Source organism: Bombus bifarius, unplaced genomic scaffold (genome assembly GCF_011952205.1).
Source record: "Bombus bifarius isolate JDL3187 unplaced genomic scaffold, Bbif_JDL3187 scf7180000008247, whole genome shotgun sequence".
NCBI lineage: Eukaryota > Metazoa > Arthropoda > Insecta > Hymenoptera > Apidae > Bombus > Bombus bifarius.
The window spans coordinates 5,364-29,466 of record NW_022884540.1 but is presented as its reverse complement, the minus strand read 5'-3'; the positions used below and the strand labels follow the sequence as shown (position 1 = coordinate 29,466).

Sequence of the window (24,103 nt, the reverse complement as noted above, 5' to 3'; positions counted from 1 at the left end):
GCAGCCATTAGCAAATTTGATTTACTTATATAGTAATACAAATTTCCCAAGTCACACCACGAGGAGGTTGCTGCAAATAGTGACTCGCCCTAACTCCAACGGACCCTTCCACCCTTCCTTTGCAGAAAAACTCGATAACCTGCGGTAAACATCATCGCAGTCTATTAACCGTTTATTCCAATTAGAATGAACGGTTTACAAAAAAGTGGACCTACCCGAAAAAGAGGTAGAGGTGCTAACCATCCTCTAAACTCTTTTAAAGCTATCTCTTAACTAAAACTTATACTAAACCCTATCTAAAATCTAAAAATTGAGCTAATCCCTAATGTCCCTAGCTAATAAACTAGATAGGTAGGAGATAGATGTGTATAATCGCGTAATTTATATGTTATTTAATGGCATACTTCTTAATAAAAGAAGAGCCAACGATAACGGTAGAACGATGCGAAACTATATAAGAAATCTCCATAACATGAGAGATTGTGCTAGTTTAATTACGTTGCACACCACGCCCGATTCGTCGTCTCGAGGATACAGGAAAAGGTAGAATCGTAAATGAAATAGAAACAATTGTGTTGCTATTCCATTCACACGCAAATTTTGTAGACGAGACAAAGCTAGGAAACTGCGTTTCTCTGCGTTGCAGAGATATTAATGTTTCTTTTGCTTCTGCTCATTTACAATAAGCAAAGATCCCTAATGGGTTACCGATTTTACACGTGTGATCCCTCCAGCCCAATTACTAAGAATTGTATTAAAAATAAAGAGGCTGTTGAGGAACAGCAGACTATATATCTGCCGAATCACCGCATAAAACGGGTCGTGTAATGGCGGTGCACAACATGGTAATCTTTGAATTTCAGAGAATTCGATTATTACCAAGTGCAGCACAAATTGTATCTTTGTGATCGTAACGCTTCAGAAATAACTGCCAAAAGCCCTGTTAGATTTGACTGCGTCAAAGCAACAGGGAAGATGGCGGCGATTTCCGTTTTGCCTTACTTTCAAAAAGTATACAATTTTCACCTTACAGACGTGTAAATAGAAGGAAGTGAAGTATGAAAAGGGGACTTACGATCGTTCGGGAGTCACAATGAAACCAAACTGCACCACACGAAACACGCGGTGGGCACGAAAAATTAACACTAACATATAGAACGACGCGACTACACGGAGTCTAGCTTGAACACAATACTACAAATTGAAACAAAAATAAAAAAAGGTGAAAAGGATGATGAAAAACGAACTATTATGATTAAAAAGAAATAAAATCAACCCTTGAAAGACACAAGAATTATTGAACAAGAGCAAAACGACCTTTTACCACGATAGTTCAAGCTAAACTGAAATGAAGAAGTCCAACGGTTGCCTAGGTGGATTGATAGTGCTGCCACCGGAAGTCGATATTACTACGTTTACTACAGGTTATATGTAAAAATAACCCAGATAAGTATTAAATAAGTACAAAATCATAAAAATAAAATGTTACAATATATTTTTATTTTATTTGTTATATGAATACGTTTATAATCTTCGCCAAAATGAAATGACGGAATAATTATTTCTACTTCTAAAGTAAAATCTTTTTTGTATTGCCTGATGGACGCGACATCTATAAATAATCTATGTGAACACCGACGAGAAAGTTCGTTGGTAGAAAAAAAGACGAAAAAAAGAATAGAAATACAAGTAGTTTCTGATTTCGTTCTTAGAAATATGTATTTACAATGTTTCCAGATATATAATGTTTCCCTTTTTTCTTACATTTTTGTTCAGGTTAAAATAAAATTACAACAGGTTGAGGATAAAAATGTAAATTACATTAGATGTTGTTTCGCAGGATATAATAATAAACGCAGTTCATTTCTTAAATTTTAATATGTTTTAATTACGCTGGAACAATGATAGTACTTACATGCTGTTTCCATCAATGGTATGCGTGAATGTAGCTTTTTCGTTAAAGATATAGGTATACATATAAGAAAATAGGAATTCGATTGTAGTTTTAAAACAAATATCAATAAGCTTCTGTTCATAATACCTAGGAAATGAGTATTCAGTTAACGATTTACTTTTGCAGTATTGACTTTAATAATTTTAAAAAAATTACTGAACGTTGCTTGAAACCCCTCTTAGATGTAAATTTGTATTAGGTAAACGAGGGGACGGATATGAATACCTGGAGAAATCCGGTATATCTTTTGTTCAGTTTTTGAGGAGAAAGTGTATACATTAACGTAGCCGTCTAGCTTCTCTTTCGGACTCTAAGAGTGTTAGAATGTCTCCTTCTCGTACAGGACCCTTCACATTTCTGATTAACTGCCGATTTTGTTCGTTCAAAAATTCAACTTTGACTTGAGTACATTGTCCTTGGGATCCAGTTCTGCCGAGAACCTTCACTACCCTTGCACGAACTATAGGTTTCTCCATGACTTTAAATTTTCAAACTTTTTGAAACTCTGATGCGTTGTTGCACAGTGAACTGTGACTTTCACAACGAATTCTATAAACTGCACTTACCAACTTAATTACGCAATTTCTAATAGAATTTGAGAATATATATATTCAATAATATTCGAAATACTTATTATGTGATAAAAAACATAGAACATTTGTAGAAAAGAATTAACGTTACAATTTTGACATGCTCTAGTGAAATAATTAATTTTCATATTTTACAGCATTCTAATCTTAAATTGTAACAAATGAAAAACTTAAAGACGCTTTACTTTGGCAGCATTGCTAAAAGCAAGCTTAAAATAATTCTATTCCTCCATTAGATTGGTCGCTTATGCACCACGTGCTTCTGACGAATTCTTTCGGTTACAATTTCGAATTCTATATTTCAAGCGCACTAGATAGATCCGTTATCGATATCCAGTACAATTACATTTTGAATAAAGGTAACATCGTTGTGTTTTTACACATTATACAGATGTTTTTATTCATTTGTGCTTTAGTATAAACGTGTCATTCTTTGCTCAAAACACGAAATATTATATTGGAAATTTTATTTCGCAAGGATTTGTAATATCCTCCTTCCCGCGTGTACATATCGTTTCTCTTTTTTATACACATATTTTTATTTGTTTTCGATATCGCACACACAAACGCACAGCCTTACACACGTATACTTTCTTGTTTATATAAAATTACAATACTTGAAAAAAGTGTCATGAATTGTATGCGATACATGGTCGGGCAATATACATACATTGTACATTGTACGTGTGGAATATGTGTCCTAAAAGCGAGAACGTCTTAATTAATTTTTTTATGCTGCGTATCTACATTATGTATATGCAAACGTGATATTATGCTATTAAAGTTCTTTAACAGCAGTTTGAGAGTTCTGCTCGCAAGATGGTCACGTGCAATTAAAAATTTGCTTGTTCGTTATTACAGTCTCAATTCTCGCGAGCCTTGAACACAATACGCGCGGATTCGTGTAAACCTAACATTTTGATCGTGTAAACCACTAAACCTAACATTTTACCATCTTTACATCTGTTAATAATTCATTCAATCGCGAATGCAATTACGCAGCATTATACATAGAAAAAATAATCAATAACTTGTGTCATAAGAAACAATGAACCGATAATAAGAATGAATGGTAAACGAATATGAATTTTATCCAGTTTCAATTCATCGTACCGATATTACGTATGCTTAAACCTTGGTTCTGCATAATATGTTGGTATATATTTTTATGAGCAAAACTACTAAGAATATAGAGCTGACTATAGTATGGTAGAATTAAATAGTTTATTTTGGTTTTTGAATATTTTACTTTTGTTATGTTATAAATGCGAACCAAGGTCTAAACAGATATTCCACCATTTATTTTCAAAACGTGATAATAGTATACATGGAAACATAACTGTTATCTTATTGTATCTATTCAATTTCGATGTCCTATTACTTCATGTTTATTAATCCTTACATTTATACCATTTTATATGTACATCTCACAGAGCTTGTCTTTAAACACCAAACAATGTTTGTCGATACTGAATCACAGACATTCCATATTATTATTACTAGAATGCATTTGGAATGAAATATAAATGATCATATGATATCCAAATTTATGGTAATGTCGATTTTAAACCTTGACAATTTGATTATGGTATAATGTTTATTATTAATTGTTTTACCATGGTAAAATTGAAATAATAACAAAATATTCGCACATAGATACATACTATGTATACTGCAGTGCGTCGTTGTCTCTTGATTATATGTTTGGTTAATTTGCTTATTTACATATAACAATAAGTAGAAATATAAATGATAATTATACAGCAAATCTAAGAATAAGAAAATTTTTGGCCTACTCCTGTCTCTATCCTTACTTCATGATTCACAAATTGTTTCTTTGCATACTGTGTTAGCTGTATGCAAAGTCACCATTTAACACCGGTTTATCCTTCAATAAACAGTCTGATAATTTATGATCGAATTAATTCTTAAATTTCAATAAAGAGAAATAGATTGATATCTTGAATGATATTACATCGAAAACAACTTGTCTAAGAGTAAAGAACAACTTCCTGGAAAGATTTTAAACATATAGAATGCCTGTAATAAGTACTGTCATAATTATGTTGCAATTACATTAAAGGTAATAAATATACATTGGAATACAATTAATATAATTCGCCTCTACCATAAAGATAAAATACGATAATAAGTTTGCTTTAAACCAAAAGTACTAACAGTATGTCAGATTTATATTTGATATTGAAATATAAAAATATTTATATGATAATACTTTAATCTACATATATTATTTCTTCCCAGAATTGAGAAACTCATCAAATATCTATAAGAGAGTAAGATTATTCTGACCCCAACCGTATGATTATATATTATGATTATGACATAACTACATACATATTACGAAACGCCATGAAATGAGATCTAATTTAAGTAAGTCAAAAAAAGTCTATAAATTTTTTGTTTTGTCCTTCCGTTTTTTCTTTTTCAGTCCTTGAGTAAATGAACCCGTAGCGATAAGAACAATGCATAGGCCGTGAACAAAATTCTTGTAAAAGTTCCAAAAACCGAAATAATCCTGTTAAAGTCATACTCACATGCCTAATTTGTTTTTTTTTCATTTTTAATTCTAATTTTTTCTTTTCTTTCTTTTTTTTTTAATAATATACTCCCTTCACCTCGTTAATTAAACGACTATATCGTAATAAATATAACAATGTTCAGCATTCCAGACTTAGAAGCAAACGCACAGGCAGCTAGTGATTGGTCAGGTGTGAGCTTTTTACAGTATATGTTTTATCATTTTTTCTTTATCGCTTAAACGTTATAATTATTGAATTATTTATAAATGGAATGACAATATGGATAAGGATTGCTCGCGATCTCGTAAGAAATCATTTAGTACAAATATGTGTTTATAGGTATCTCGCCGATATACCCGAGTATTGGACATACATATGTAAACTAATTTTTGGTACTTCAATGTTTTCGGCTAAAACTTCTGTTTGTCCATTAGGTTTAAACGATTAGTGGTCGTTTATCATCAATGGTATATCTTCGAGGTACCTCCCGCATAGACTAATCGTAAGTGAATGTAGTGACGTAAATATCTATAAGAACAATAAAGAATCCGTTCTAATTTTCGTGATTTGTAAATTCTATTGCTTATCTATCAAAAAAAGTCTATGCTGTCGCGTGGTGCACACGCGCTCGTTGGAGGGACCATGAGTCTTGAATGGGCCTAAGGCTCCTGGCGAGTTTGTAATAATTGGCTATAAATGTTTGCACTTCGATTGAGAATGTATAGTACCAACAGTAATCTCTTTTCGGTCTATTATCGATGATTTACAATTTCAATGTAATTCTGGCGCACTCTATTGTGTCCAAAATGCCTAAACTGTGTTCTTTTATGCGTACCATTCGTTTGTGTCTACTATTGTTAGTCATCTCACTTGATCGTATGAAACAACATACGTATCTCTTTGAGTTTGCATGAAATATGAATGTTTTCTTCAACATTTACAATTTGTATTTACATGGCAGAAATTACATTAATTGCAATTGATATTGGAAATGTGTTATTGAGAATGAAGACTTCCTTTTAAACTTCGGTTCTTTCAAAAAAACTCGAGGTAATGAAGCACTGTACGTCCTTCATAATAGAACGTTTTAAGGCGATTTTCTCATTTGCAACATGAGCGTGTAAATGAGATGATGAATTCCAGTAAGTAGAAAGTAGAAAATCTTAATAGTTGACGACAAATGAAAAAGAAAATATTTCATCGCGCTTTTTTCAGGCATGTACCTATGTTATGTTATTTTGATACATAAATGTCCGGGTATTTCTATTTTCAGAGAAAGAATCGAAATTTAGAATCGTAACCGCGAATTTCCGAAGAAGACTTGTCAGCTCTCGCGTTCGGGCTAGATTAAGGTAAAATGAATATTCCTAACATGATGACGACCAAGTGATCATCGATTATATTCGGCCACTGTGTGTTTTAACGAAGAGATCGTAACTTCAGTCTCAGTACAAAGTAGGCGATCACTCTCAAGGTAAGCAAAAAACCTGCCAATGCAACGGCGTCTAGCCAGAAGACAGCGTTTTGCATCGACATTTCTTCCAGGAACTTCGTCGGGCTCTTGAAGTGGCAGTAAGCGTCAGAACACTTGAGCTTAGCACGATTATAACCATATACAGAAATCATGGCACCTTCAAAGCTGTACCTGACATAACTCACGTATGAAAGAAACTTGAGATATTTTGGAATGGCATCAAAATTAACGAAGAAACCGGAGAACAGAATGATGGGCACTGACGATACAGGGCCAATAAATACTCCGCTCTGCAAGAAGGACAAAATTTGTCGTTTCATTAAGGCCCGAGAGATGACACTAAATAACACAAAAACAAATTTTATAGATTAGAATATAAAACAGTACCTCTACACTCATCGCTGCACCTATTACTAAACCGATGGATTGCGAAACTAACGCTGTTAATATACATATAGTTAAATACATCATGAATCTATTTGTTTCCAATGGTTGCGACGTCATGAAGTATACGATAATGACGTATGCTATAGAATACACTATCTACAATAAAAATAACAAACACATTAATTGAAATGAGTGTTCATTGAAAACATAAGTGTTGAAATAAAAAGTCTTATATGTACTTACTTGAAAGGGTACATCGGCTAAAGTTCTCGCAAGATAATAAGCTTTCACAGAATACCAGTAATTTAAATGTTCTCTCACGAATACAGCCATTTCTGTCGGAACTATATCAAAAAACGTTGTTAATACGTATAGAAAGAGAAGGCTTAAGTATTTATCGTGTAGTTCACTTACACGTAAGAATCGTAGGCATCATAGCAGTGAACATGAGAAACATCACCGTAAAGAAGACGCAACCGGCATTGCTCATTACCTTTGAGGCCTCATTGCCGATGTCGTAATAAATTGCACCAATGAGGAATCCAACGATTATATGGGAAATCAGCCTTACTCTCGTTAATGTCTACGATAAAAATGATAAAATATCGTTAAGCAAGCGAAATATTACTATTGAGCAAGTTTGTGTGCAAGTATACTAACCATGTCTCTTATTTGCGACAAGAATATTCTTTTAAGAAGGATCCAAAATTGGGTACAACTATTCGTTGGAAAGCCAACTTTTTGTTCTATACTCTCCGCACTGTCCAACAAAGAAGTCGTACAAGAAATTGGTATGTTGATTACTGTCCCGCCATTCGGTTGCTTTGTCACACCGTTTGGTATTAAAGCAGATTCAGATTTTGTTTCTTGTTGCGGTGATTCTTTTGCGATATCATTCGATACAGTTTGCACTGCATTTATCGTAGCTTGATGTTGCTGATAATTAGCACATCTACCGTTATTTACTGCCATGACTAATTTGTGCACGCATTCTCCGTGTTCTCCACATGCCACTTCCATAACTAAACGAAATTGTTTTTCCTTTTTTTAATGAAATTTGAATGTTATTCAAGTCTTTAACTAAATAATTGCACCTACCGTAATCCGCTGGATTATGATAACTAGGACATTCCAAGCCCATTGACGATAAAAAAGGTACCAGGCCACCAACGTTTCCTTGATATATACACTGGCCCTCGGCCAAAAGGTACAAATGATCGAACATTTCAAATAATCGAGCACTTGGTTGATGTATCGTACATATAATAGTCCTTCCTAAGATATCGCAGAAATAAAAACATTTATCAAACAGTAGACAGCATTACTAACTATGAGATAGTGATGATTTCATATTTAAGAAATTCGTTGCCACAATTACCTCCTCTGCTTAACGATTTGAGCAAACTTAAACATTGATAACAAGTCGAACTGTCCAAGCCAGAAGTTGGTTCATCAAAAAACATCACCGGAGGGTTGTTAACAAGTTCCAATGCGATCGATAGCCTTTTTCTCTGCCCTCCACTAAGACAGTGGGTTTGTGTATTGCTCGCGTCGCTTAGGCCGAGCGTTTCGATGATTTCTTCGATCTGCGTTAAACATTATTTCGTTCAAATTATTATTTTAAGTGATTCGGCTACTGTTTCTGCGTTTCATTTGTTTCCAGAGTTTCGTTTTATTAACGTACCACCACTCTCTTTTCCCTCGCGCTGATGTCTTTTCCTAATTTTAAATTAGCCGAAACAGTCATTGTCTCATAGACCGTTAAATGAGGTAAAAGACGATCGTCTTGCATTATGTAACAGGACATCTTTCGAAATCTCCTCAGATTCCTGTCCTTTCCGTTTATCAAAACAGAACCACTCAAGTGAGATGTTCTGAAAATATAGAATACCGTGATGTTTTTTTTATTCAACTTGTATTTTTTTGTCTCTTAACATCATATAAATTGTTTGGAAACGTAACTCACTTGTAACCTGCCAGAACGTTCATCAGTGTACTTTTTCCAGCACCTGAAGGACCCATGATAGCGGTCAGTTCTCCCGATTGGAATTTACCGTTTACGCATTTTAAAATTGTTTTGTATCCTGCAACGTAAAACACCACAAGATTTATCATCTTTTCTTGTTTCTTTATTTTTTCGTATTTTCCTATCTCCCCTTTTTTGTACAATATTTTGACGATTTATTTCATATTTTGCATTGACAAAATGGAGTTAAAATCTTGTAAAATTTACTTGTTCGTGAAGGTAATATATAGAAATTTCATTAAAGCGCAGATTTCGCGAGTGCCTAGATTCTCTAGCTGTGGCCTCTTCACAACCTAGTCCAACTGCACCTCTAAGGTACATATTTTTGAACAAAGTGTCTACCGAATGTGCTTCTATGCACAAATATTTATACATATCGTTCTCGTTCGTTATGTTTTTTACGTAATGTATCGTTCTTTCGAAGACCAACCTCTTTTTCTGCCTTCGGATACGCTGTACGCTAGATTCTTGAACTCAACGTCAACCGGTGGCCTCTTCGGTAAATGCGTTAATGTTACTGCCGGCCTTTTGCCATCTTGTCCTGGACTATGGTTTGGTACTTTTCTCGCGAACATACTACTGCTACACATTGCAACTGCGGTACCATTAGACGCACTACCATTGCAATTGCAATGGAGATTATTTTGCGAGCCACTGGAATACAAAGAAGAAAATATTGCAGCAACCAGAAAGGACCCTTTTACCCGTATTTCAAACATTTCGAGCATTTCGGGTACCTCAGATAATTCAGCTCAATTGAAATAGCTTGAGGAATAGATATTTTAATTCAACAAATTAAATAACTGTTGGTTTTCGTTTTCACGAAAGCGATATTTAAGTCAAACTACCACAAGGAACAGTTCACTCTAGTCCTACTTTAATAATTGTTAGATTTTTAGTTTTCTTCTTTTTTTACATTTTTTGTCTCGCTTTAAATATTTGCCCGGTTACGGTAAAGTTAGAACATGGCTAAGTCTTTTATCCTATGCCTGCGAGCGTGGCTTGCATTGGTGTAAAATGAATTTTAGAAGCTACGCGATGTTAAGCATACGATGTTCATCGCATCTGTAATTTAATCGCTCATTTCATTCTAGTTTTAAGGTTTCAACGAAAATAAGGATTAATCGGTATCGCGATCGTATGTACTGTTACCAAAGGGATAATCAGTAAAATTTTCGTAAACAAATTCGAACGATTTTGTGTACTTATGAATATACATTAAATATAATTACCAAAAATCTGACTTCGTTGATTTTTGCTTATATTTTTATTTTCGCATCATTTAATTCGAATGCAATGTGTATTTTTGCGAAGGACCACCTGAAAAAGTCAAACGTACCAATACTTTTCCCATATAATTTAACAATAAGTATCTAACCTTAGTTTAAAAACTTTGCGCAGTTTTACTTTGTGAACGACAAATTATATTGATGCTTTGTGAAAGCCTTAAAGCGATCAATGGGAAGACCTTGAGATCCGTTTTAGTCGTATTTGGGATATATTAGTTCGCGTGTTCGATGTTCACTCCATGACCGCGATGGTCTTTGTTATACATTCTCAATCTAATATATCCAATAAAATTCTGTTTGGTGTATATGAATAGAAAAGAAACAGATAAACTCAAACTAAACTAAAATCTACGATTATCCTTCCCTATTATTAGGTACCTATTTAAAAATGGTTCAAGCACGCAATTAATCACCAAAGTTGGATCTAAGAATATCTCGATCTAAAAATGAACAAAAGTTGATTGTACTACACATGTATGTAAAACTTCAACATCAATTTGTAGCATTGAATCCTTAATGAAAGTGCAGACGATTATCCGTATACATTATACATTGATCTTCTGCTAAGGTTCAGTACAATAAATAATTTTTGAGCACAGAAAATGTCAAATGAGAAGCAGTATTACAATATAAACTGCTTAAAAAGATACCTTTGAAACGTGATATTAAAAAGACGTTCATCGAGAAGAGAGTAACCTTTGCAATCATGCTATCCAATCATTTTTGTACAAAGATTTGCACACGATGTAGTTTATTACGTAACTACCAGTATCGACTACATTATCTCTTATTTACATTAGTTATAAAGAATGTGTCGATGCGAGACTATGAGAAAGCTTAATCGCCAAAAGACATACTCGTTCTTATATTTTCGTTTTTTAAGGGAAGCCCGTACGAACGATTGACAGAATTTAAAGTAGACTTGCCTTTTCACCTCCTACATATAAACTTTTTGTTAGATACATCGAAGTCGAAGTCATTTGAAATCCAAATGAAACTTTCTAAGAATTTATGCTTAAAAAATTGTTCGAGTTCTATCTTTTGCGTAATGATTAGCGATTATGTAGCATACCTAAGAACAGCATTGTTCAGACTTTCCAAATGCAGTGAAGGTGGAGGCGATTTAATGGTCACCTGATGACTTCCACCTGGAATGAACTGTACCTGTTCATCCCCACTGTATCTAGATCCTCCTCCACCAGCCAGAGCGAGATTCTTTAAATCTGCCATCATCTGTTGATGCTAGAACCATAAATTTGCCAATTACATCTCATCCCGTTGTTAAAGTTACAGTGATTATAATTTGTTTAAAAATTGTTTCTAGCGTCGATCTACTGGTGGATATTGATTGAATTGCTAAATAAAAAAATGAATATTTTTAAATAATCTGGCAGCAGTTCCTTTTATGTAAAATATCTTGTATTATTTAACATTATTTTATAATAAATAATGAATACATTATAGATAAATGATACTTATTATCAAACGAACGTAAAAGGATATGGCAAGAATTTCTGTGCAACGCTTTAAAACTATTCTCAGGATAACATCCATGAATCACGCGCATTTGAAGCACGAACTTTGGAATGGTCGAAACGAGTTTGAGAACAAAGAACTTTTCCCTTCTTGCCTGTAGAGCAACATTTTTTTCCTTTTTAGGACTTATTGTTACATTACTAGACGATAAATCCTAACATTATCTGTCGCATGGACAGAAATGAATAAATCTTATTCTAATCGATGAACACGGGAAGAGATATTAAATTCAGACAAAGAAATATTAAATTCTCTCTTTCAAGTTCATTTTAACTGTAATTTCTTGCCTTCTAAAGGAGAGAACATTCATTCTTCTCTTACGCCCGATAATGACAGAAAGAATGAAATTCGAACGCACGTGTTATTTTCGAAAGATGTGATAACGCACCTATAATTATCGGACAATATTACAACTGAATTGAATTTTATTGATTAGCGATGCGATAATCGACTACTTTCTTGTCATCTAGATCGATAGAATGAATTTACAATTAGATATGTATTAGATGCGATAAATGAAATAACTTGAAATGAAATAACACATGCTAAATATTCCGATAGATTTGAAAATATGTGGTTCAGAACATACAAATATATGTTTCGATGAATTCAATTTCGATGAGAATGAACGCTTGTTGCTACAGGTGGTCAAATCTTAATCGCTAATCGATCGATCGATCGACATGATCCGTAAATCGATAAATTTTTAATTGAACGCCGCTTACAATTGTTTTTACGAGATACCTACTTACGTATCTATAGATTTAACAAGTAAATGAATAGCCTTCGAATTAGAACAAGTTATCGTTGGTAACGATCGATCGAGCCATGATCGTTACAAATACTCGTTTAGGTGGTTAAGAATCATATTTTTGTCATTCGGCCAACAAACTCGTAGACGGATTACGATACTAAACTTTTCTGTATAAATCGGTCGCGATCGTACAGGGTCAATGCCCATTGCATCTCTCGAGCATCGCGTTACTCTCGACAGATCTTTAAACGAACCTGATAGAAGGGCGGCTATACTTCAATTCCAGCAAATGTCTTGATGAACAGATGTGATGCGTAGAATCATTGCGATGAAGCATGCTTGTTACAACATTGATTCAACGCATACAACTATCTTTTTATCACGTACATATTATCAACATATGTTTTACATCAAATTTATTTTGTTGAAACTTCGTGAACAATTTTAACTCCACGTGGCCCAGCGAATCTACCTACATAGTTGCTTCTAAGAGGAATAAGATTGAGACCAACAACATCAAGAATTTAACCTTCTACATCGAAAACAGGCCGTGTAGTCTGCCAAGATCGAAACGAATGTCATCATTATCTTTCTTTGTTAACTCGTCTTTGTTCTATGATGCGACAACCGATTTACACGCAAGTGTGTGTAAAAAAAGTGAACTTCCTTTTTTTAATCTTTCTAACAATATGTATAATCCCATTCTATCACTGATATATATTAACTATACGATTATAAACATTGCAAGTGTTGCACTAAACATATCGAACGTGTGTTTTAATGACAGTCGCAAATGGGAGAAATATTAAAAAAGGCTGCGAAATTAAATGGGTCATCAGAGGTAATATGTAAAGAAAATGATCCGAAACCACACAAGCTTTGTGTCGTACTTGTAAAGTTATGAATTTTTTAACACTGGAACTGGCCTTCATTTTATTTTGCTGCCTTTCATAACTCTGCACTTTCAATTTCGATAAAATAGTGAATGAATAATAAGAAAAAGAAAAAAGAAGGAAATGAGGATTTACGAGTCGTGAGACAGGTAGACAAAAGGGGATGGGTTAAACCTTCAAGTAGGATAAGAGGGCTGCGCGTACAGTGTACGAGTTAAAAATTTACGAAAGTGTCTGAACAAGTGTTATGATCATTATAAATAGAGTGAACTCACCATCGGTCGAATATAAATTTAGGTATCCTAACAGCGTCCGAAATCATACCCCGATGATGACGCTGTGCATTCTTTGCTTCTCCGCCCTTTCTTTGATCGCTACACTATACACAACGGTCGTGTTTCACAAGAAAATAGTGATCACACGGCAATCACAGTAGAACATGGAGCAGCCCGATATGTACATAGGCTAGCTAGGCCGTAGTGAATCGCTACGATGCGTCTTTGAGCCTTGTCTTGGCTTTTCCAATGATCGATGAGAAGATTTTCAAATTGCAAGGCCGCATTCGTTTTCGAGGAAAGAGTAGTATTCGGTAGGATCGCAATTGTCTCCGTTGTGCATACACGCATACGCGAAAATCGAATCGCGAAACAACTAAACGATCCGCAGTACTGTATCCACTGACAGCAGAGAGAAATGATCGCAACACTGTCCAGAATCAGCTGTCGCACTATGCACCACCGTTCGCCTCTACCAACCAAATGAACTGAGCTGTCCGACTCGAAACCAGGGACGACTACCGTCGTCGGAGCCCTCTCCCACTTGCATGTTTCTCTTCCGTCTCTCGATTTCGAGGTCTTGCGAGGTTCTAACCACGCGATCAGATTTGTAAGCGTTCTGCGCTTTACGTTATCCTGTCATTACCAATGACTCAGGATATTTTCTTCTATTCGCAATTACCTCCGACAACAGTAAGATGCCATATGGAAGCATATTCATTTCCCTCCAGCTTATTTCCACTATTTTCTCTGATAACTACAATTCTTCGATCTATCGCAATTTCATACGAAAACCGAAAATACCGCGAATACATAGGACTAACGACATAGAATCAGATGTAGGACATTTACTTCTTAATTAACTGATTCTGGCTGTGTGATCAAGTTGAAAAATTACACTTTATTCTTTTCCTTGAGTTCTTTGAGTTCTTTTAGGAGAAGGAAAAACAAATGACTATGGAATATTTTGAATGTTATTTTTCGAAGGCGGATGTAATGATACGATGCCCGATATAATGATAGGAATAAATGAAACGGTAGAATATCTGTTTGTAATTTACGTGCATGATACGCAGCACAGTTTGAAGGCCAAGCATTAACTTTTCTTATCGGAGAGTCATGTTTGTGAATTACTCGAGGAATGATAGACAGAGTTTTGGTGCGCGCGTTTGGAAGTTCTATGACAGTTTCAAAAGTCTGGCCGTATAGGTAGGGCTTGCGAACAAGGTAGCACGTTCCTGTATCACCTCGCGCATGCACAACAATGTACCATATTGTCATAGGGTTGAAATTTCTGTGGACGGTTTTGCAAATTTCGACCATGTCGAAATCTATATTTCGTGGCGTGCAAAAGAGAAAGGGCTACATAGAGAAAGAGAAAGGAGCGAATTATACTAGAAGAATTGAGATAGGGAATAGGTGAACGAGACGCGATGTTTCAAGAGAGAGCAAGAAAGAAACAAGCAAAGGAGAAGGGAGAAAGAGTTACCACATGCTGTGGGTCGATACTCTAGCACTAGCTTCACGCTCGGTACAGGTGTACCCGTAACTCGGTGCATCTGTACCAAAGAAACGCAGTTCACTCATCGTCAGTGCAAAGAGAGAGTGAGAGAGAGTGAGAGAAAGAGAAAGACTAATGTATCCGTACTCAGACGATCGTAGACAAGGGCTACTGCACTTATGAATGAAAATCGAAGTTTAGATTCGGTTCTGACGCAAACACATACATGCTTATCTACTGTCTCTCTGCATTTTCGCATGCATTTCAGCCGCTTTTAGATACTGTACTGCTATCGGACGGTATAAATCACAATCTCCTATGCGCGATTCTTCCATATCTTCAACGGATTTTTCTACGAGATGAATAACGTTTTTTCTAGTTCTTACACAGATGAAACATCAAGCGTTTCGATGTTTTTCGTTACATCTGGAAGAAACGTAATATTATATCTAAGATTTTTCCTTTTCTCACAAGTCAAAGAAATTTGACCACATGATGCCTTGTTTTCGCTGGTGTCATCGTTTGTGGAGAACGCATCCAGTTTTCTTCCATTTTACTTCCTACAAGCAAACGGACTTTTTCTATAGATTTCTATCATTTTTACCAAAATTGTAGACGCTAACTTTCGATTTTCAAACTTTGGAAAGTTAATGTGGAGAATTGGAAATCCCGCGCTACATGCATTCTGCTAACAGCAGAATATTTACTAAACAACCACTCGGCAAACGTAGTCTTTTGCATTACATGTCAATAGAATTCTAACGATAGCTTGTCTCTCGTTTAAACTGTTTAAAGAAGCCAATTATTGACTCACGTTCAGGAAAGTACGAATGACAATACAAATGTATAAAGTAAAATGGTATTATGGCAAATAAGGCGAGTAATTGTCGTAGCTACCGCTAAGTTTTTTTTTTTAGAAAAAATATATAGAAATATGTATTTACACTGGTAAATCTATGTTATATCGTTTATTGTTGAATAAAATGAAATAATGGACTTCGAAAAAGAAGTTATTTCAGTGTTCTTCTATTATTATTATTATTATTTCTATCGTTTTTGATAATACGGTCGAAGTTCGCATCCTTTCTCTGCGTCATTTAGTTATTATTCCGCCTTACTAAAGCGGGAACTGCTGTTATGTGCAGTACATATGCACTAAACTAAACAACATATTTATGTTGATCCGATAAGTGTGTTATAAATTAAATTACTAAAAATTCTGTCTCACGCGTACAATGACCACGTGACTAATCGTGTGTCGACCTATTTTTCACTGATTCCGTTCGTATAAGCAAACGACTCGATGTAATCAGAGGTATTCTTACGAGCCAATTTTTGGTTAATCGGCTTGTCTGTTTTGGTATTCTATTGTAAGAGAAGATACTGTTCAGAATTGTCACTAGAACGCCGAACATGCGTGTACCAAATATAACATAAAATAATAATTTCGTATAAACTTTCAGAAATTTCATATTATGTTTTGCAAGTTGAGTAAAAATAATAAGTTTTAAGACTGTACCTAAATTTTAAAAAGTTTAATTCGTTTCAATTTTGTTATAATTTTTGATAATTGTTTTAAAAATTCTTCATCGACAAATTAATCATGTATTATAATTTTCTTTGTAATTTTCAAAGAACTTGTTTCATCTTACTATGAATCATTTACACGTGTCTTATATCTGTAAGTAAATATAAGTAAATATATGTACAATGTAGAACAATGTCTTGAAATTATGTACCAATTTTTTTACAGTGAAGATTTCTTCAGTTCTTGTTTCAAGTATTCTTCAATTGTTTGGTTCACAGTAAGAAAATTTTCAGTAGGAATTCTAAGAAATATAAATACCTAAAGAAGAAAGTTTCTACTCGCATTCCACATCTTCAATTACGATCGTGCAATTACATAGGTACTTGAGTAGTATTTCGTTGTAGCTGTGAATCCACAGAATTATTTTCAATGTTTGAAGTTACACAATTTATATTTAAGTATGAACTTAGATTATTATTACGTTAAACATATATCACGTTAATATATTTAATTATGTTTCAATCATGATCATGGCAAGTCTGCGATTTTGGAGCGACAAATTATAAACGACAATTTATATTGTATTTTACCATGCATCTTTTTTATTAGGACGACCATTGGTATATATACATATATACACATACGTGTATGTATATTTCCATAATTAATTGAATTAAAATTATCTCTTGAGCATATATCGCAATCTAGTGAATGTTGCGTTGTTTTAATTACATAGTAGTATGTGTTTATATACCTATGTAGTTCTTGACATCACGGTCTTCAGTGCAACTGCACTTGATTTGACGTCTGAAACGCGGATAGCAAATATCCCCTCTGACTAGATACATTAGAACAAAGGAACTGAGAATCGACTTTGGCTTTAACGTGATTTCATTTCGACTCGTATATAGATAAGTAATGCTTATCTCTAAGTATTCTGATTTTAACATCTTTGGATATCACATTGAAGTTGTTAATTTGATCTTTTGATTATATGCTTAACTTGAGATAATGAGTAATATCACTTTAATCAATGAGTTGAACGGTAGTCAATTTTTCAGTGGTATTTCTTTCAAATAAAACGATACACGTGAACGAACTGCACAAATATGCATTAAAAGATAGCAATATTACAGATGTTTTCAAGGGAATCTGAAATTATTATCAGGCATGAAATTCTTTTATCATGCACATGTTCTTATCTTATAATTGTAAAATAGAAACTACTGTTTTGTAAAAAGGACCGGTTAGGTATTATATTTCTATATTTTCAATATTCATTTTATAAATATAATATACTATTTTATTGTGAACTTTGTTGTTGGAATATATACAAGATATGTATTGCACTGAAATGAATGAATAGCTGTAATCATAAAGGTATAAAAATAAAGTTATATGTTATCGCATAAGACGGCGTAAGTGGATACAATATAAGCATAGAAAGAAAATGCTGCATGGAGGCCTTTTCTGTCTTTGTTTGTCAATCAGACATGATATTGATGCCACTCGTTAATCTGTGTAACATTTGCATATTTACTGTACGAATGCATATGCATTATTAGGACAAGGACACAAAGGGCCTCTATGCAGCGTTCTCTTTCTATTCCTGTATGTACCACTTTCTCAGTTCGGTCACGCATTTTATCTTTATATTCATCTCTATGGGCTGCAACAGTGGCAGTGGTAAAGGACTTTTGTGGTAGAGGTCGCGATTAAACACTTACTCATAGGTAAGTAGAATGTTGCAGTTGCGATCTTTCAACGTTTGTCATACAAAGTTCATATCCATCAAGAATATTTTACGAGTTATTTGAACTATTACGAAATGTTTTACAATTTCTGGCCACCGAAGGTATATCCGAGCCAACGACGAAATATCTCGTTTGTTAATTGTGATCAAAATAACGCTAGAGAAAGACAGTTATTCTCGTAAGCAGTAGCTTATAGATGCATATATGAATGCACGAGTGAACAAAGATAATAGAATAGAGGAAGAAAGAAAGTGAATTTGTGGACAGTAGAAGGAATGCGACGAAATCAGCCATTATCCGTTCAGGCTGTTGATTTATACAAAAATACACCTAAAATGTTTGAGCCGACAGAGCAGGGAAAGGTAAGAAACACTTGTGAGTTCCTGCTGTCTCTATTCATAGTTTAATCGAAACACTCTGTCACTATCGTAAATGACGTAAACATTCAAGTCACATGCAATAGTTATGGTACGTCAACAAGGGTGAACAAAACTCGTTCGTTTGTATACAATATGATTCGTTTCCATACCTAAGTCAATTATAGTTGGTTGTGATTATATATTTTTATAAAATTCGTATACTTTGTGTAACGATGACCTGTAAGTGAGGTTATGTCCTTGCTATCATACGCATTATATTATAGAAGCATAGTACGTTATGCTCGTTTTACCCTTACATAGGTTTTATAGGATTATAGGATAGGAGGTTATGTCCTTGCTATCATACGCATTATATTATAGAAGCATAGTACGTTATGCTCGTTTTACATAGGTTTTATAGGATTATTCTCATTTAGTATTAAATAATTTGATATATTTTATATTTGTATGTATTGCATAATCAATTTTTAATTAGGATTTATGCATTCATACGGGAGTTGTACTACGAAGCGCAAACACAAGGGAAGATGAGGTTCACAGTCTAGGCACATTAAATATCGTTGAATATGTAAGTAGACTTGATTTAGACTATGATTTATTACTTTAAACAATATAGAATACTTTTCTGTAAAATTGCAGAGTTTTGGCAAATGTATAGAATGGAAACCCATAGAAGACTCTGTAGTATCAGAGAATCAAGATCAAGACCCAGAATGGTCTTTGGTAGATACTCATATCAGACGTACGCGTACTTCATCGGAAGGACCAGATTCTCTTGGACGTACAAGGACTGTTAGAATTTTGTTCTCAGATTTAAACTCTTTTCGTGTAAATCATGGGGGGCAGCAACTTATATTTATGCAAAAGGATGGTACTACCTATGTTGCCTTCTTCCAGCTATCTAACGCTGAAAGTTTTGTAAATTCTCTAAAAGGATTTATTAAATTTGTAAAGTCTCGTACAAACAGAAATTTATACATTGTAGTAGATGAGGTCCAATCAGTACTAAGTAAATCATTTGCTGAATTGGACTTATTTCAAGAGAACACTTCAGATTATGTTTGGAAATTTGTAAAAAATTTACATAACCGTCCATATGAAACAACATTGGAAGCATTTAGCAAATTGGCAGATATCTGCTGTAAGTACACAAATGAATTGTGGGATAGGAGAAATATTATTTCCACAATTTCTACTATTTTTAAACAATTTTGTATAACTTCTAAATTACAGTATACAAAGACCCTGCTAAACGTCCAGTCGAAGAAGCAGTTGCAGATATATTAAATAATTCTTTTACAATTGATGTTCCTCCTCTACCATCGATAAATTCTGGGGAGGAATATGAAATGATTGGGGAACATGAATTGGGTGTAGTATTACCCCCAAGACCACCTTGTCCAAGAGGTATGGTGGAAATAGTGTTGTATCAAATTATATCGTCAAAAGTATATAAATATACGTGATTATATTAGGTACTCCACTGTCACAAGAGCAGTGGAACAAATATAAGGATCCAGAAGAAAGAATTTTAAATCCACAAGAAGTGAAAGAAATTATTTTTCATGGGGTTTGTATATATGTAGTTTACATATATATATATTAATCGTTTTTCATAAATGGTTTTTATAAAAAAGAAGAAACATAAAGAAAGGAAGAAGTACAGCACAGAATTTTATTTGGAACGTCACTGATTATTTACACATGTGTATAAAAAACAAATTAAACAGATTATGAAATTTTATAGGGTATTGTACCATCATTACGTTTCGAAGTGTGGAAATTTTTATTAAATTATTATCCATGGAATTCTACGCATATTGAAAGATTAGAACTTAAAAAAAAGAAGACTGATGAATACTTCACGATGAAGTTACAATGGAAGTCGATGACGCCTGTACAAGAGAATAATTTCTCTGATTATCGAGATCGAAAGAGTTTGATAGGTAACGTCATAAAGTATTTAAATAGTAATTTACGAAAATATATAAGTTATAATATTTGAAAATATATAAATTTTAGAAAAGGATGTGAATAGAACAGATAGAACGCATCCGTACTACTCGGGTGATAACAATCCTCATTTAGCACAATTATATGATATTCTTATGACCTATGTAATGTACAATTTTGATTTGGGATACGTTCAAGGTATGAGCGATCTTCTGAGTCCTATTTTATGTTTAATGGAAAGTGAGGTTGATGCGTTTTGGTGCTTTGTTGGTTTTATGAACAAAGTGGTATGTTTATTATAATAAATTCTGAATTGCAAACATTTATAGAAAATTTTAATCAATCATGATTATTATACACAAAACAGAGTACCAATTTTGAAATAGACCAAGTTGGGATGAAGGCCCAATTGTGCCAATTATATACTCTTCTGAGTACTACAGATCCACAATTAGCACATTACTTGAACAAGCATGATTCAGGAAATATGTTCTTTTGCTTTCGTTGGCTTTTGGTACTATTTAAAAGAGAATTCAACGCGGTTGATATAATGAGATTATGGGAAGTATTATGGACTGACTTACCATGTAAGAATTTCCATCTCCTTTTATGTGCAGCTATTTTAGATACAGAAAGAAATGTGCTTATGGAAAATCGTTATGGGCTTACAGAAATATTGAAGGTAAACTCTAAATTATGCAATTATGAGATATTTATTCCTTAATTAACACATAACATACACATTGCAGCACATAAATGATCTTTCACACCATATTGAATTGCCTTGGACATTATCTAAAGCGGAGGGTATCTATTGTCAATTACTGTCAGTTGCGGACCAGTTGCCTGATAATGTTCGCGTAATAATTGGACTTGAACCTATGAATAAAACGTCACCAATAAGTGAAATAGAAAATTGTGAAGCTTCTGGTCATAATCTCGTAATTGATGGAGCTGATAGTAATCCAAGGAGAGATAGCACAAAAAACGGCGATATTAATTTTGAAGATAATGAAGTTTCGTTCGAACGCGGATTAAATTTATCGTACATGTGAGAACAGGATCGTTCGTTCATCATTATCTGAAGAGTGTTGTGCATCAATGTGTTGTTCATTACACAGTCAATTTTGTATCATTTATTACTTTTAAGGAACAACATTTGTAGTCACACTCTTCGAGATGAACGTATATGCATTGTATGTTCAAACGGTGCAGCGATGCCTTTTCGGCATTCAACGAACTTTATCTTGCGCAAATGATTTCGTATTTTCTTTATGAGACGAATCATTTCGACCGAAATGTGATACTACAATCCACATTTTGATCATTAAAGTTAGAATTCTGCACATGTCAAACATGACCTCCAATTTACAAAGTTATACTGAAAATAACTGTTAGTAGCGTTGAGTTTTGAGATATTTATAAAATTCACAGTGGTACGTAAATATTAGTTATCTATTAAATAGAAGGAAGTTTCGTACAACCACATATTCTGTATCTTACTGATGCTTTTGATGCATATGAATTTGGAACAGAGAACAGAAAGGATTTACAGTGTATTTTGACTGTAGTCAGTGTTAGTGCTTGTATCATCTTCATTTGAGTTTAAACGTCTTTCTTAAACCTGTATAAAGGCTTACAACTGTACTGTACATTTCTAATAAAAGTCACCTGTTTCATCTTCGATATTCATAATTTCCTTTATTCATAATTTTAGAAATATGAAATCAACTTTTGAAATCTAGAATGGATTGCAAATATGTTTACAGTTCTTATAAGAATTATCATCTAGTTAAAAATATTAAATTTGAAACAATTGAAAACGCATTATTACAATCAATTGAGATTGTACATCTATAAAGTAATATAATACTTGTCAATAATTCACACATTGACGCTCATTATTGTAATATATATGTACTAGCTTATATTAAATACTTGTAGAACGAAACACTTATATATTATTTGCCAATTATGATGCTCGTATTATAAAGTAATATAAAATAAATGGAAGATTTAATTTTGTGTTTACGAGGTTGATGTCTTGTCGGTCATAGCCATAATTTCCGTGGTTTTATATAAGTGCGATGATAATGATACTTTTACAAATATAATTTCTTTTTTCATTGAACGAAACGGTTATAAGATATGGAATTTGTTGGTGTAAAACGCGGGAGAAGTCGAAAAAAAACGAGAAATTTGAAAAAACAACGTAGTCAACAAATAAAGTTTGAGGTTAAGTTTGCGAAACGTCGAGGATTGATTTCGGATCGTAATAATATTTTCGTTGCTAAAGAAAAAGTAATTGTCAATACGATGCAAGCAAATTCTTTTTGGGAAAATTACACAGCTGCTCAAGAATGGCAAAAAAGGTTGGTCGATCAATTTATACTAACTATACAAGTTTACAAAGTTTATCAAAATTTTATCGAATTTATTTAAGAATAAAAATACTTGATATGATATGATATGATATGATATTAATTTTAGGCATAGCATAACTTGGTGGAGAACACGGTGTATTGCGCTGGAATATGAGAACCAAATATTAAAAGATAAATTAAAATCTTTGGTATGCCAAAGCGGTCAACAGTATACAGCACACAAACGGAAAAAGAGTGGATATAAGTATCAGAATGGAGAAGAAAAATGTGAAGAAACCAGATTTAACGAAGAAGCAGAAAATTTGGAATTTCATATAGATGAAGAAATGATGAGTTTTTTAGAGCAAAGTATGCGACATAAATTTGAATTGAAAAAATTAAGAGAATCTGAAACTTGTATTAAAAAAAGAAAAGAAGAAGAAGAGACTATCCAAGGAGGAGCCACATGGATGCATGCAAGAAATAGTAACGCAAAATTATTATATGGTGAAGCTAGCCCTACGATATTAGCAATGGAAACTGCTCTTCAAACTACGGTTGATAGACACAGAGACAAAGCAAAACCTCAGTATTGGCCAATTATTCCTTTAAAACCATAAACACTAGGATCACCTACATATGTTAAAAGATATATTTTGTAAAGAATTAAATGTAATGAAAATTTTTCTATTAATCCTGTTTTCTAATGTACCAGTTATCCAAGGATGTATTTTCCTTTGTACACCATATCAACGGGAGATGACGCTGTCTACCCTTTCTTGGTCAAAGCGTGTATGACAGTCTGGCCTATTTACTTATCAGTTTACTTACCTCTTTTACGCGTTCCGACACGCGTATTCGATCATCGGACCAGGTGGTGTTTTTTGTATTTAAAAATATTAGTTG

The 24,103-nt window shown here is 33.7% G+C and overlaps 4 protein-coding genes across 10 annotated transcripts; 2 read left to right on the top strand and 2 right to left on the bottom strand.

Moving 5' to 3' along the window:
• Nucleotides 1–1,700: 1,700 nt before the first annotated feature.
• On the bottom strand, nucleotides 1,701–14,224 carry LOC117211838 (ATP-binding cassette sub-family G member 4-like). 2 transcript variants are annotated; one of them, XM_033456089.1, is made up of 13 exons: nucleotides 13,719–14,224; nucleotides 11,333–11,502; nucleotides 9,402–9,625; nucleotides 8,912–9,029; nucleotides 8,630–8,819; nucleotides 8,324–8,531; nucleotides 8,044–8,220; nucleotides 7,606–7,967; nucleotides 7,360–7,528; nucleotides 7,189–7,289; nucleotides 6,946–7,101; nucleotides 2,180–6,848; nucleotides 1,701–2,041 (listed from the first exon to the last, which is right to left on the bottom strand). In XM_033456089.1, exons 1-12 carry the CDS (start codon nucleotides 13,719–13,721, stop codon nucleotides 6,504–6,506), a joined length of 2,223 nt encoding a protein of 740 aa, XP_033311980.1. In that variant the 5' UTR covers nucleotides 13,722–14,224; the 3' UTR covers nucleotides 1,701–2,041; nucleotides 2,180–6,503. The 2 variants fall into 2 exon arrangements, with proteins under 2 accessions (XP_033311980.1, XP_033311981.1); XM_033456090.1 differs by lacking the exon at nucleotides 13,719–14,224 and adding an exon at nucleotides 10,204–10,291 and having other exon boundaries at nucleotides 11,333–11,464.
• LOC117211841 (40S ribosomal protein S28-like) lies at nucleotides 2,191–2,508 on the bottom strand. Its single transcript, XM_033456095.1, has one exon. The coding sequence runs from the start codon at nucleotides 2,428–2,430 to the stop codon at nucleotides 2,233–2,235; it is 198 nt and encodes a 65-aa protein (XP_033311986.1). The 5' UTR covers nucleotides 2,431–2,508; the 3' UTR covers nucleotides 2,191–2,232.
• Nucleotides 14,225–18,394: 4,170 nt separating the features above from the next.
• Nucleotides 18,395–22,518, top strand: LOC117211828 (TBC1 domain family member 15-like). 6 transcript variants are annotated; one of them, XM_033456068.1, is made up of 10 exons: nucleotides 18,395–18,480; nucleotides 18,603–18,863; nucleotides 19,357–19,449; nucleotides 19,521–20,022; nucleotides 20,115–20,288; nucleotides 20,357–20,451; nucleotides 20,629–20,827; nucleotides 20,904–21,121; nucleotides 21,202–21,516; nucleotides 21,572–22,518. In XM_033456068.1, the coding sequence occupies exons 2-10, from the start codon at nucleotides 18,777–18,779 to the stop codon at nucleotides 21,887–21,889; spliced, it is 2,001 nt and encodes a 666-aa protein (XP_033311959.1). In that variant the 5' UTR covers nucleotides 18,395–18,480; nucleotides 18,603–18,776; the 3' UTR covers nucleotides 21,890–22,518. The 6 variants fall into 6 exon arrangements, with proteins under 6 accessions (XP_033311959.1, XP_033311958.1, XP_033311960.1 ...); XM_033456067.1 differs by lacking the exon at nucleotides 18,395–18,480 and having other exon boundaries at nucleotides 18,494–18,863; XM_033456069.1 differs by lacking the exon at nucleotides 18,395–18,480 and having other exon boundaries at nucleotides 18,496–18,863; nucleotides 21,584–22,518.
• Nucleotides 22,519–22,672: 154 nt separating this feature from the next.
• LOC117211830 (gem-associated protein 8-like) lies at nucleotides 22,673–23,891 on the top strand. Its single transcript, XM_033456073.1, has 2 exons — nucleotides 22,673–23,206; nucleotides 23,325–23,891. Exons 1-2 carry the CDS (start codon nucleotides 22,983–22,985, stop codon nucleotides 23,815–23,817), a joined length of 717 nt encoding a protein of 238 aa, XP_033311964.1. The 5' UTR covers nucleotides 22,673–22,982; the 3' UTR covers nucleotides 23,818–23,891.
• The last annotated feature ends 212 nt before the right edge of the window (nucleotides 23,892–24,103 follow it).

What these genes read in the sequence shown, in the direction of transcription:
- LOC117211841 (XM_033456095.1), bottom strand. Translation starts at nt 2,430, where the DNA reads ATGGAGAAACCTATAGTTCGTGCAAGGGTAGTGAAGGTTCTCGGCAGA.
- LOC117211838 (XM_033456089.1), bottom strand. An exon ending in TCATAATCCAGCGGATTACG is followed by an intron (nt 7,968 to 8,043) that starts GTAGGTGCAATT and finishes AATTTCGTTTAG; the next exon opens with TTATGGAAGTGGCATGTGGA. An exon ending in TAGCCGATGTACCCTTTCAA is followed by an intron (nt 7,102 to 7,188) that starts GTAAGTACATAT and finishes TTTTTATTGTAG; the next exon opens with ATAGTGTATTCTATAGCATA.
- LOC117211828 (XM_033456068.1), top strand. Translation starts at nt 18,777, where the DNA reads ATGCGACGAAATCAGCCATTATCCGTTCAGGCTGTTGATTTATACAAA. An exon ending in AGCCGACAGAGCAGGGAAAG is followed by an intron (nt 18,864 to 19,356) that starts GTAAGAAACACT and finishes ATTTTTAATTAG; the next exon opens with GATTTATGCATTCATACGGG. An exon ending in AGATCGAAAGAGTTTGATAG is followed by an intron (nt 20,828 to 20,903) that starts GTAACGTCATAA and finishes TATAAATTTTAG; the next exon opens with AAAAGGATGTGAATAGAACA.
- LOC117211830 (XM_033456073.1), top strand. Translation starts at nt 22,983, where the DNA reads ATGGAATTTGTTGGTGTAAAACGCGGGAGAAGTCGAAAAAAAACGAGA. An exon ending in GCTCAAGAATGGCAAAAAAG is followed by an intron (nt 23,207 to 23,324) that starts GTTGGTCGATCA and finishes TATTAATTTTAG; the next exon opens with GCATAGCATAACTTGGTGGA.